We start from the raw sequence: 12,820 nt of genomic DNA, 5'->3' as shown, positions 1-12,820 counted from the left end.
GCTAACTGACGAGCATGACATGTTTTAGCTTGGCATTGTTTTTTTATTTGGATTCGATCAAGATAAGTGAGTTCCACAGCGGTTTGAAAGCAGAGTAAATAGGGGCTGAAGGGTTTTATTTGGGGATTCTGTTTGGTTGCAATTCTGTTGCAGAGGCAGCACTCCAGCTGTTGGAGCCATTCCCACATGAGTGTAATCGCAGAGGATGGCTAGTGGTAGATTCTCACGGACACCCGCACACTAATGTATCCCAGATTCTTGGAAGAAATGACCCAAATACTCAGTGACTCAAAGAAATCTACCGATGTACAACAGATTTATTATAACTCTCAAGTCACACAGAGGATATTATTGCAAACCATAGCGAATTCATGTTTAATGTCATGTGTATTGAACTTAACTAGATATGTCTGCATTAATGGATAAGAGTTTCCCATAGTAGAGCGAGGAGAGCTCTATTACTGTTGCGAAATCGCAGTATTCATCTATAGGCCTAGGTGCAGTGAAAGTACTGTCTGGGGTTAGATTATGCCACATGACAAAAACAGATATTTTGGTGCATTATCAGTCTCCTAACGTCTAGCGACTTGACGTAAGATTTTGAGCAGGCACTTTATTTTCCTATAAATGTTTAAGCATCCTAAATTGCAATCCTCTGACTAGCATTAAAATCATTGTGTATTTTAAAGTTGCTCAGTAATGATCATACCCCTTGCTAGGTGAATAGGATCTGCTATAAAACATCCCTATTCATCCCATGACCAAAGCAGGATGTAAGGATGAGCAGTATCTCCCTTTCCCTCTCAGCCATTCAGGATGCTGATTCAGTCGATATCCTAAACCTAGACAGCCTCACTCCGTCTCAGTCCAATGCTGTGGCCTCGACCGTGCTCCCCTGCTCTCCCACTCCACTGGTCTAATGAGAGACTGTCAGTCAAGTCCTGAATGCCCAGCCAGCGCTCAGGCAGCCGTCACAAAGCACCACAACCCCTGCTGCTGGTGGGGTGGGGGTTGCCGGGCAACCTCCAGTCGTGGCATGTACTTTAAACTATTGACTTAGCCTTTACCCAGAGGTCTGTGTGTTGTCAGATCTACACAGAGGTTGTGTAGAGTGGATCCTCTGCCATGCTGTCTCATCTATCTCTTCTGAGCTCAAAAGTGATTGGCCTCAAAGGACATGAAAGAGTCCCTGTATCTGTGCTGCTTTGAAAAGGATCACACATCTGGCACAGTGGGAGGAAAAATATATATTTTTATACTGCATCAAGCTACATTGAGTTTTTCACCTTGAATCATGTTGAATGTAGACTCTTGATTAAATTTGCATTTTTCCGTAAGTATTGAAAAGGAAATTGCCTACAGCCAAAGTGTGGTGTTCAAAATGGCACACTGTGGCAAAACCATTTTCAATGGAAAATGAAAACAAGGAGTTCTCATTGGATAATTTCACATACAACCTTCCCATTTTACTAATCTTTCTTCCGTTTCGGGCCTTATGAACATGACACATTAATTCTGCAGATTACCTCTGGTGCAGGGATGTGTTGATGAGTAAATAACTTATTCCCCCACCCACATAAAAACAGTTCTCCCTGTCTGGTTGCAACTGATTTTCTCCATGAACAGTGCAGGGGTTACCTCACCCACCTAAGCAACATCAGAATATTTCTTAGATTTATTACAGCTAGCTATTAATAGGCCACATCTGGCCTGTTGCAATGCACTGACAATGAATATTGCCCAACATGGTCTCCAGATGCTATGCTTAGGTAATTTCCAAATCATAACAGTATAAAATTTCCTTTGTGCCTCATCAAGATAAGTCCAGATTCGCATTGCTCTTATGGGCACAAAACAGCTATTGAAAAATATTCAAGTCCCTGGGGAAGAATGGATCATAATGAACTAATTAAAGAAGGCTTCGAACAAGATAAGTGAAATCTGCATGTGTTGACACTACAGGAAATAGGAAGTGTCTAGTCCTTTCATTCTATTTGTGGAGACTGATCCATTCTCATGGGCATGCATTGAGCCAGACACTTGTTTGATACTCAAGTCGTGCTATTTGAGGTTATTATGTTGCGGAGAAAGCATAACTTGCTTGTCATTTCATTCTGACATAGCCATTTGGAAACATCAGTCACAGATTATTGGAGCTTGTCAACATGAGCAAAGCTATTGGTGACTTTGATAGTCAAGCATTTTCGTGCTACTGCAATCCTGCTCCCAATCTCTAAGTATGTGTAAGTGTCTGTGAGCAGTCGTCTGTGTGTGTGTGTAGTCATTTGTGTGCGCCTGTGGGTTTAGTCGATGTTAAAGTTCATGTACAGAAATGCCATGAAATCTGAGGAATTCCTCATTGTCCTGGGCTTTCAGATCTGGTCGGTGTTCCAGACAGTCTTCTGTTGGGGGAGGGTGGAGACTTAGTCTGGTAATTAATGTAATTTCCATATTATCTAACAGATGTGACCCTCACCCCATTCAACATAACTACTCATCTAATAAAGGACCTTCAAGAGACAATTATATTTTTGTGTATGAATTGACCATTTGTTTTATTGTTCTCTATTTGTGAAATGAGATTCCTCAATCCAACTGACAAACTGTTTATTTCAATGGATGGATGGTGATATTAGCCATTGAATGTTGCACATTTTGGGGGGGTTTAATAATGTTTCAGATTTGCTTTGGCAGCACAACCTAGATGGCTTGAGTGATAATCATTGAACAGAACTAAACCTCGGGCTAAAAAGAGCAGACTGAGAATCTCCAATCTCTGCTTCTTTAACTTGTATGAAACAAGCATTTCCTCCTCACTCTCTTGCTCACTTGGACTCAGACTTTGTCTACTTTAGGCTACCCTGTCAGTAGCTGGTTGTCAATTCCAATGCCTCGAGTTGCTAAACATATTGACATGTTTCTGTTTCAGCGCCGGCCCCAAAGGAGACAACATCTATGAGTGGAGGTCAACCATCCTGGGACCACCGGGCTCTGTTTATGAGGGAGGGGTCTTTTTCCTCGACATCGCCTTCACACCCGACTACCCCTTCAAACCACCCAAGGTCAGCACCCCTTGCCACACTGACCACAAATGTTTTATAGCTTTAGTGCCATTGTGCTGCTCTCTTCCTCTGTGGAAAACTCTTGCTTTAATGTAATTTCAACAGCTAACATGATTTTCTGGAAATCTGGTGTGCTCCTTCAAGCCTTTACCAGTTCACTGTCCATATTTTCAATTCATTCTTTATTAGCCTTTTCATGAAATGTACCCTGTGGAGTATTTTGGTTGTTGAGTGGATGTCATTATCAAGTGTATGAAATGTGCTTTTGGATATCTCTTTGTGCTTCTTAGGACCCAATTTTCCTCTCACTTGCTTTCATTTTGAGTTCTGACTCTCTCTCTCTCTCTGTCATTTTGTCTGTTTCCTCCCCCCATTCTTTCATTCTCTCTTTTTGTCTCTGTTTCTCTCTGAGCTGTGTAAGAACCGGCTCTACTGTTTGACAGCAGACTCAAACAAATCCACAGGCTCAAGCTCTGCTCAGTGTAGCCAGAGGGCTCAAGTGTTTTGTCCCACTGTGATCTGTAGCCAGTTCTTCCGTCACTGTAGCGCACAATACATGCTCCATTGGACTTTTGCTGTATACTATAGACTCTTACCAGAGCTTTTTTCAAGCCCCTAACTGAAACTCCAGTTTGACAAGGTTGTTGGACAGATTGGAAGTATAAGATTTGGTTGTTAGGGTTAGTGGGGTAGAGAGTGCACCATTGTGGGGTTATTTATCATGTCTTATTCTCGGTGTGTTCAAAATGCCAAGGCTCATTAGAAGTTTCCTCTGCAAGGTCAGGGTCAGTCTGTCCAGATGTTGGTGATTGGAGTACTGGGCCGGTGTCAGGTGTCAGGCCTAAACAGATGTCAGACTCACTGTCAATCAGAAACACGGTAGTAAACTTAACAGGGACGTTTGTGTGGATGTTTGTTGTACAAAGGTTTGACCTAAGCACATATGAAACCAAATAAAGTAATTTTGACCCATTTATTTGATTCCCTGTGAAAGTCTTATAGGAATGATTGTTTTCCTCTCAAACTAATATGTAACGGTTGTAGTGAGATTAGAGATGGGCATGGGTTTTTTTTCTGGGGAATTTCATGACAATTATAAAGGTTTTCTGCATATTGGTAAATGCACCATGCTGCCCCCTGTTGGCTATATCAAAGCCTAAGGAAATTAGAAGGCAAATTACAATTCTGATATTTTTTATGGTATATCAAAACTCTGCAGCTGTGTTATAAGGGTTGTCACCATCTTCTCAACAAAGAAATTACATAATTCTGTTTCTTACATTTCTATTTTGTCCAACTTAGACTATTCCACTGCCAGTATTGCCGCTGAAGCATGTTTCTAAACTTATAAATGCTTTCTTTTCCTGTAATCGCCAGGTAACATTTCGGACGAGGATCTACCACTGTAACATCAACAGTCAGGGGGTGATCTGTCTGGACATCCTGAAGGACAACTGGAGCCCTGCCCTCACCATCTCCAAGGTGCTGCTGTCCATCTGCTCTCTGCTCACAGACTGTAACCCAGGTAAGAGACCTGTCAATGTCCACATCATGAGCTGCAGTGTTCTCATTTCAGTTGGTAATTCATGCCTGATTTTAAATTACATTTGAGTTGACACTATCTACACACACAGATGGCGGTAGTGTAAACTCACCGCATGACGAATTATCACCATCTCTGTGTAGATAATGTAGACTCACAGCATGAAGGATTATCACCATCTCTGTGTGTAGATAATGTAAACTCTCAGCAGGAAACATCTACACACAGAGATGGTGATAATGTTTCATACTTTGATAACTGTCTGCAGCTCTTCTAGTGGTGTTCCAGCATTCCCTTCCCCAGGGACAGTAGCTCTGTTGCTGTTGAACCTGTTGATGGAATTTAAATGATCTTATTCATATTTTAATACAATGTAATAATATGCTCTAAGCTCCAAAAAAACATACACTGGTGAAATGCTATTCATTAATGCATGCTCTGATCTGCATCCTTTCCTCTTGTCATTGCAGCGGACCCTCTGGTGGGGAGCATTGCCACACAATACCTGACCAACAGAACGGAACATGACAGAATAGCCAAGCAGTGGACGAAGAGATACGCCACATAGATCCCCGTCTGACTTTTCCACTGTCACACCCCCCCCACCCCCACTGTACTTCTCTACCTCTCTCCCCAGCCTTTCAAAGCACACTCACTAAGTGCAATGTTATACCTGTAATCACCCCCCCAAAAAAAAAAAAAACTTTGTATCTACCTTTTCTTTGTAAAGAACTGTCCTTTGTTCCTTGTTGACTTGAAAGCTTCTTTTTTATACAAAGAGTAGATTGGGATTTTATGTTCCAATATCTGAATGTTGGAATTAATGTATTGAAAAAAAGACAATTATTCTAATAAGCATTGTCCCTCAACTATACAGTATGTATCCTTGTTTTCATAGTGGCTCCAGGAACAAAATGCAGATTATATACTCTTTTTACTTTACTCTAGGTTCTTGTGTATTTTTTAATTTCCTATTCCAGTCATCAATGTTATCTGCATGGAACAGGAGGAAGATTTGCATCAAATGACATGTCATGCTCTTCTACGCTTTCTGGTTTTGTTTGTACTGTATGTATTTTTTCAAACGCTTTTGAGGCAGACCACAGAAATATAGGTTTGCTTGTGAAAGAGGCAGGACTTGTACATTTACTGGCTACTCTGGCATGGCAGGGTGGTTTGTTGTGCACTTGTATTAATGAAGCACCCAATAAAACACTGGTTGGCTTGTGAGATACTCTTCTGTAACTGTGAACCCTCTGTGACAGGTGTTAAGATGTTCATCTCTGGACCTATCAGCCTTCTGCCTCATGACTGACACACACACCTGTGCCTGAGCATATAATGAACTGGGAAACCCAGGGAATCAGTGAAACCAGGGTCAAATAGACTACAGCAGAACAAACTGCATCACAGGTCTAGGTTAGAGGTGGGCATGAACCATAGACCATATATGAACCTCTCATTCACCTTGACTTGGTGACACCATATTCAGTGATGCTCCAAATTTTATTTTGGCCCTCATCCGACATGTGCTTTTTCGTGCATCTTTTGTTTAATGTATGATATCAAAATATCAAAAAAAATCCCTGTGCGCCGATTTGCCTTCATTATTGTGAGTGCGCGATATGAATCCACTGCACCCGCGGCACTTCCGTTCCACAGAAGGCGATTTGCACGAGCACAGGCAGTGGAGAGATCCAGACACAAAGGAGGTGATTTGCTACTTGGCTGACGTTACTTTTAATATTGAATATGCCTCATGAGTTATAAAATATATTGAAGTTCTCTGAGTGTATTCAACTTGTTTTGTATTGGAAAAGACGGCTAGTTAACGACTCAACAGACACATTTGTGGTGACACTGCCTGGCTCAGGAAATACATATTAACGTTAGCTAGCTCAAGCTAGTAACGTTAGTAACTAAACTAGTTTCACTATGGTGTAACCTTGTTTGCCAACTAACGTTAGCTAAGTTAAATATCTCAGAATGTTGAAAGGTTGAGGTGGGCGTAAACGTTGATGTAACTACAGTATATTTCCGAACTTTCTAGCTTAACGTTGGCTAAGGTCTGGGCAGTCAAACGGTCGGCTAATAACGGGGGGCAAGAAAATCAGCAGGTCGGACGTTTGTGACTAGCGTTAACTAGCTAGCTAGATGGTTATGCTAGCCAGCTGTAAAAGTCCACTTAGTTAACCAAACCTAGTCCAACCAGCTTGACTTGGCACAAGCAATTGGAAACGTAAACTACTGTAGGCGAACTCGCTAGCAAACTGCTATAGCCTCTTTGCTCCAGGAGACCTGTAATTTACACACAAATTAATGTGTTAGATCATTGTCTTAACGTTTCAGGACTCCAGGAGCGAAGAGGCCATAGCAAGTAACTCCAGACCAGAGATATTAGCTAGCAAGCTAACATTAATTACTGTGAAGAAGGCCCGAGAATGTTCCCATGAAATGGTTGGCCACAAAGACTAACTAACTAGCTGTTGTTCACCACCATGGATCGATTTGTTCCTTCTGAGCGCCTTTAGTATTAGCTGACGGTAAGTTAGCTACAATTTCACATCATTCATGATCTATTACATTTGGGGAATGGAGGCTTGCCATATCAGGGCTGTCAAACATTGTTTGCTCAACCATCCATAATCACAACATTATTGCCAGAGGAGGGATGGGGGTGGCAGCTAGCCAATTACCTTTATTTCAACTGAGCACTAGCCAAGCAGCAAGCTGTATGGGACTCCCTAACCCAGTGGTTCCCAACCAGGGATACTTGGCCTATCCACAGAGGGTACTTGAAGACACATGAGACCATAGGCCTACTGGTGAAATGTACATGAGGGGGTACTCTGGGCAGAGCAAAATTCCGTCGGTGGTACAGTAACTGAAAATGGTTGGAAACCTCTGCCATAACCTAACGTAGCAGGTGTAAAAGAAAACGCCTGAGTTCACATCCCACATTTCAGCAGGAAAGGAAACTAGGTTGAATAAGCTGCATCCCTGTAAACCAGATGCATCAGGTTGTTGGCATCGCCGCTAAGCCTAGGGACTCCCTAAAAACATGCCACTTCGATACAGCTACGACCGGAAGTAACTCTTCCAAGCAAGTTAGGAGAGCATTTTCACTAAACCTTTTCCTAACCTTAACCTAATTCTCCTAACCAGATATGTTAATTCTCCTAACCTACTGCGTACCTTCTCCTAACCTACTACGAAAAAGTCACTTCCAGTCATAGCTGTGTTGAAGTGGCTTGTTTTTAGGTCATCTCAGCAAGCTATGTTGAGGTAGCCATTTTTCCTAGAACGTCAAAGGTGCTCTGTCATAACTGTAACGTTACTTAATTTTGCAATGGCTTGAAAGCAATTTCATTTGTCAAAGCTACTGCTTTTTTTCTTCAACTGCTGCATCACAATCGCATTGTAGGTTCCTTCTAATTTCTTGTCCAAACCGGTATGTCGGATAAGGATTCGTGTGTCAGCACCAGCTCTTCGTCTTCTTCCTCTTCCAATCAAAACAAACCGAAGGACACACCTTGCAAGAAACGGGAGAGCAAAGCCAGTATGAGCAAGACCTCCAAGCTGCTATCCACCAGCGCAAAGAGGTAACACACCCAAACCTCATTAAATATTGGCTGGTTGTCACACAACACCAACAATGTGACATTTAGTCAGAGGGGTGGGTTAATCTCCTAGATGATTGTAGCTAGCACTAAAATGTTCTCTGTACTTTATTTGTTTAAAAATATTCTAGCCTCACTGTATTGGACCAAAATATCTGTGCCATTTCTTTACCTTTGGAAGTTCATGGCTGAGAAAACAAAGATGTGTAAGGTATGGCTGGGCAATCAATGATTGATCTGAAGGCATGTTTGTTTCTGCAGGATTCAGAAAGAGCTGGCAGATATCACGCTGGACCCTCCGCCAAACTGCAGGTTGGTTTTATTTGAGCTCATCTTCTCTTTTCCAATCCGCCCCTAGTGTATTGCCATGGTCAATACCTACAGGTGACTCTCCAAACAATAATTATTTTACCACCTATTCATAAAGGGTTGCGTTACATTCTGATTTCTCATGTCCCATATGCTGATAAAATAAAGCTGCACCTATTTTGATCAAAATGTTTTGACTGCTGGTGGTGTTTAGAAATCTACGTGAAGCATAATTTTACGTCTCCCACATTGTTGGATCAGCCTTGTAGTCATCACTCTAGATAATTTCCACTACGTGTTCAGCATGTCACAAGGATGAAGGCTGATCTGCTCTGAGGAAGTCAATATGGGTCGCGATACAGAGGCACGTCATCAGGGATTGGTTGCGAATGGAGGCTTCTTTGAAGCTTGAGAGAGAATGTACTGTTCTCTCAAGCAATATAAAGCTGTGTGTTCACCAAGTGGGTACCAACCCAAGGGATAATAGGCTCTAAACAGTTTCAGACAAGGTGCAGTAAGCTTTAAAGGGACAATCGATTCATCCATTTTGGGACATGTAAATTAAATAAATGTACCCATAACTTATTCTATAACCTTATGAGCTTAGTTCAACTGTTGTACCCCATCATAACCCCCCCCCAAAAATATATAAGCTTGTTTCTCTCTGACGTTTGTAAACAAAGTAAATGTTAACAAGCACTATATAGCCTCAAAACATGATTAAAACAAAAATAATTAAATCATGGATGGTCTATGAATTTAAGTGGTTATATTTCTCTAGCCCTATCTCTCAGCTTTTTACGTAAACGGGTGAGGAGAATGCTTTAAGGTATTTGTCCCTTGTGGCAATGAGACGAAGTACACACACAAGTGACCTGACCCATAACAATAACAAAGAACGTGGTCCAGTTAACACCAATTAGGGAGACTGTTCTCCTTTGGTTTTCCAGGTGGGTAATGACAAAGGAGTTGGCTAAAGTACAGATCTGTGGCCAGGCTAATAGTATAACATAATCTGGAACTTTATCTCATTTAATTCCAGCGCTGGTCCAAAAGGAGACAACATTTACGAGTGGAGGTCAACCATCCTGGGACCACCGGGCTCTGTTTACGAGGGAGGGGTCTTTTTCCTCGACATCGCCTTCACACCCGACTACCCCTTCAAACCACCCAAGGTACTGGGCAATCATCAGCTACCAGTCACTTTTTACCCTCTACACTATAAAACGGTCATCTTGGTTTAGTCCCACGCAATAAATGGGACAGATTTACTTAGTGTTCATTTTCGTGTTCTTCAGGGTATACACAGCAAAAAATGCAACCGGCGATGATCACAGTGTTTGTCATATTGTGCTGCTGCTAAATTGTTGCCACCACAGCAAAAAAGAAAACAAAAAACGAGACTCGCTTTCCAGATGCTAGAGAGCTATTTACATGTGTGCCTCTGTTTTGTGTGTGTGCGCGAGTCGGGTCATTGCCAGAGAAGGAGGGACCGTAAGGTAGCCTATGCAATTTCATCCATAACAACACTAACTAAATATCCAATTTGAAACACAGCTTGTAGCTTGGCTAGTTAGCTCACTAGTTAGTGTGCTAGTTTAATTCCATGTGCTAAAAACAAATCCAAACGTTTCATAAAAATGTGCTCAAATGAAATTCTATTATATTTGGATTGTTTTGTCACATTTGACAATTTCATTACAATATGGAATTTCTTTTTGAGAATGGTGAAATGAGGATGACTGAATTTCCTCCAGTTTCTAGAACACAGCAGGCAACATATGTACAGTACTTACAATACCTGCGTTTTGCCAGGATTTCCCTGTTAACATGTTGAAGTACTCTCATTAACCAACAGAGGGCATTTGACACCTCCACTTGGCTCATCGCACTCTAGCAATTCCTTGTGGCAGGCAGTGCGCCTGCAGGCTGACACTCAGTTGTCAGTTGAATGGCGTTTCCTTCTGACACATTGGTGCGTCTGGCTTCCCAGTTAAGTAGGCGGGTGTTAAGAAGCGAGGTTTGGTGGGTCATGTTTCGGAGGACGCATGACTCGACCTTCACCTCTCCCGAGCCCGTTAGAGAGTTGCAGCGATGAGGCAAGATCGTAATATCTTGATTACAAACAGAAAATGTAACCAATAAACCTGCTGTATGTAAAATGTTGTGTGATATAGCATGGAAAATAAATACATGTGACTCTGGAGGACAACATAATGTTTGTTTCCAACATTAGAGCTGTTTTCCTCAAGAAGTAAAAATTTGCTTCACGTTTTGTTTCCTTGCCACGATACTAACAAGTATTGCAATACTGGTATCATCCCGGCCCTACATGCTTTGTCTTCTGCCCCAATAAATGTTGATCCACTTTAATAAATAGTTATACTGAACAAAAATATAAACTCAACGTTCAACAACTTCAATGATTTTACTGAGTTACAGTTCATATAAGGAAATCAGTCAATTGAAATAAAATCATTAGACCTTAAATCTATGAATTTCACATGACCTGACAGGGGCACAGCCAATCAGAATAAGTTTTTCCCCACAAAGGGCCTCATTAGAGATACTTCTCAGTTTCATCAGCTGTCCTGGTGGCTAGTCTCAGATGATCCCACAGGGCTCCCAAGTGGTTAAGTACATGTTTTATTTTTAAGAAGCAGGATGTGGTGGCCCTGGGCTGGCATGGTTACATGTGGTCTGTGGTTGTGAGGCCCGGTTGGACGTACTGCCAAATTCTCTAAAATGACGTTGGAGACAGTTTATGATAGAGAAATTAACATTCAATTCTCTGGCAACAGCTCTGGTGAACATTCCTGCAGTCAGCATGCCAATTGCACACTCCCTCAAAATGTATTTGTGGTATTGTGACAACTGCACATTTTAGAAACCTTTTATTGTCCCCCAGCACAAGGTGCACCTGTGTAATAATGATCATGCTGTTTAGTCAGCTTCTTGATATGCCACACCTGTCAGGTGGATTGATTATCAACAAAATAAGCTTTTGTGCCTGTGGAGAATGTCTGGGATCTTTTATTTCACCCCTTACATGTTGCGTTTATTTATGTTCAGTATAGATTTTGATATAGTCTCTAGCCTTATGTTAAATATGCCTATAGCATGTACATTTTCTACTTTTGTTTTTCCTCAAGGTAACGTTTCGGACGAGGATCTACCACTGTAACATCAACAGTCAGGGGGTGATCTGTCTGGACATCCTGAAGGACAACTGGAGCCCCGCCCTCACCATCTCCAAGGTGCTGCTGTCCATCTGCTCTCTGCTCACAGACTGTAACCCAGGTAAGATATCCATCAGGGAGCCTAACTGGCTTCTTTGTCCCCTTTTACTTGTTTCTCTTCAGATCTGCACCTGTCCCAGACTGGAAATATGATACCAGAACAAATATTAGTATTCCTGACTCCTGAGAAGGGTCAAATTAAATCTGCAGGTAACATGGTAAATAACAAGTACCAGTCCATTTCTTTGGTGTAATTTTGTGCTCAGATGTGGATTACTTTTTATGGGTATCACTTTGAGGCCCACACACAATGCCTTTATATTGCATTTATAATTCCTTATGATACCACTAAGTTGGCATAACTCATAAGTAGTTATAAAAGGCTTAGAATTCATCACTTGAAGCAGAGTAATTGTTTCAAAATTCACCACCCTCTAACTGTTATTTCCCTCATGTTGTTTTTCACTTTCAGCTGATCCCCTGGTTGGAAGCATCGCCACCCAGTACACGACAAACAGAGCCGAGCATGATAGAACAGCCAAACAGTGGACGAAGCGGTACGCCACATAGGCCCATAGAGCACAGCCGTGTGGGGGGGGATTTCTATTTCAGATTTTTAGTACTTTATTGTCTGGTATATTTTTTGGGTTCCTGATTAAGTTATCTGTGCAAATAGGAAAATAAAGAAAAACAATGAAACAATATGTAATGTCATATATTTTATTACTCTCTGTAGGATTCTCCACTGCTTAGCTAATCTCCTGAAATTTAGTAGGCTATCCCTCAAATATAATGCATAAACAGTGCCATAAAAACATTGATTTCAACTTTTGCCAATTCAACTTTTAATATGGAACTACATTACAGTTGTAACACAATAGCTACAAATCTAAGTACTTTTTTACACAGTTCTGTTGTCCATGCTTATACTTTGAATAGCGTTTACCATGTTATTTTGCAATAAGTAATCTCTCATTTGAAAAACCAATGGAATTTGGTGCTAAAGGAACAGTGCAAGCTCATATACATATCGAGGGTGCTTGGTTA

The 12,820-nt window shown here is 41.4% G+C and overlaps 2 protein-coding genes across 3 annotated transcripts in view; both read left to right on the top strand.

Moving 5' to 3' along the window:
- LOC112223010 (ubiquitin-conjugating enzyme E2 E2) overlaps window positions 1–5,835 on the top strand; it is a 32,185-nt gene extending 26,350 nt beyond the window's left edge. The window contains exons 4-6 of the mRNA XM_024385923.2: window positions 2,930–3,062; window positions 4,440–4,587; window positions 5,076–5,835. Of these exons, the coding sequence (XP_024241691.1) occupies window positions 2,930–3,062; window positions 4,440–4,587; window positions 5,076–5,173 (379 nt within the window). The 3' untranslated portion in view covers window positions 5,174–5,835. The remainder of the gene's footprint in view (window positions 1–2,929; window positions 3,063–4,439; window positions 4,588–5,075) is intronic.
- A 188-nt stretch (window positions 5,836–6,023) lies between these two features.
- Window positions 6,024–12,477, top strand: LOC112223011 (ubiquitin-conjugating enzyme E2 E1). Of its 2 annotated transcripts, none has more exons than XM_024385924.2 (6): window positions 6,024–6,317; window positions 8,071–8,207; window positions 8,487–8,537; window positions 9,577–9,709; window positions 11,687–11,834; window positions 12,246–12,477. In XM_024385924.2, the coding sequence occupies exons 1-6, from the start codon at window positions 6,231–6,233 to the stop codon at window positions 12,341–12,343; spliced, it is 654 nt and encodes a 217-aa protein (XP_024241692.1). In that variant the 5' UTR covers window positions 6,024–6,230; the 3' UTR covers window positions 12,344–12,477. The 2 variants fall into 2 exon arrangements, with proteins under 2 accessions (XP_024241692.1, XP_024241693.1); XM_024385925.2 differs by having other exon boundaries at window positions 6,189–6,317; window positions 8,030–8,207.
- Window positions 12,478–12,820: the final 343 nt, after the last annotated feature.

Source organism: Oncorhynchus tshawytscha, linkage group LG23 (assembly GCF_018296145.1).
Source record: "Oncorhynchus tshawytscha isolate Ot180627B linkage group LG23, Otsh_v2.0, whole genome shotgun sequence".
NCBI classification, from domain to species: Eukaryota; Metazoa; Chordata; class Actinopteri; order Salmoniformes; family Salmonidae; genus Oncorhynchus; species Oncorhynchus tshawytscha.
Note: the sequence above shows the minus strand (reverse complement) of the source record. Positions and strands in the feature narration are given on the sequence as shown.

Bases quoted from the DNA above. Each gene is read 5' to 3' on its own strand.
- LOC112223011 (XM_024385924.2), top strand. From the start codon at position 6,231: ATGAATCCACTGCACCCGCGGCACTTCCGTTCCACAGAAGGCGATTTG. The intron at 6,318-8,070 runs GTGATTTGCTAC...ATGTCGGATAAG, and splicing joins GAGATCCAGACACAAAGGAG to GATTCGTGTGTCAGCACCAG. The intron at 11,835-12,245 runs GTAAGATATCCA...TTTCACTTTCAG, and splicing joins GCTCACAGACTGTAACCCAG to CTGATCCCCTGGTTGGAAGC.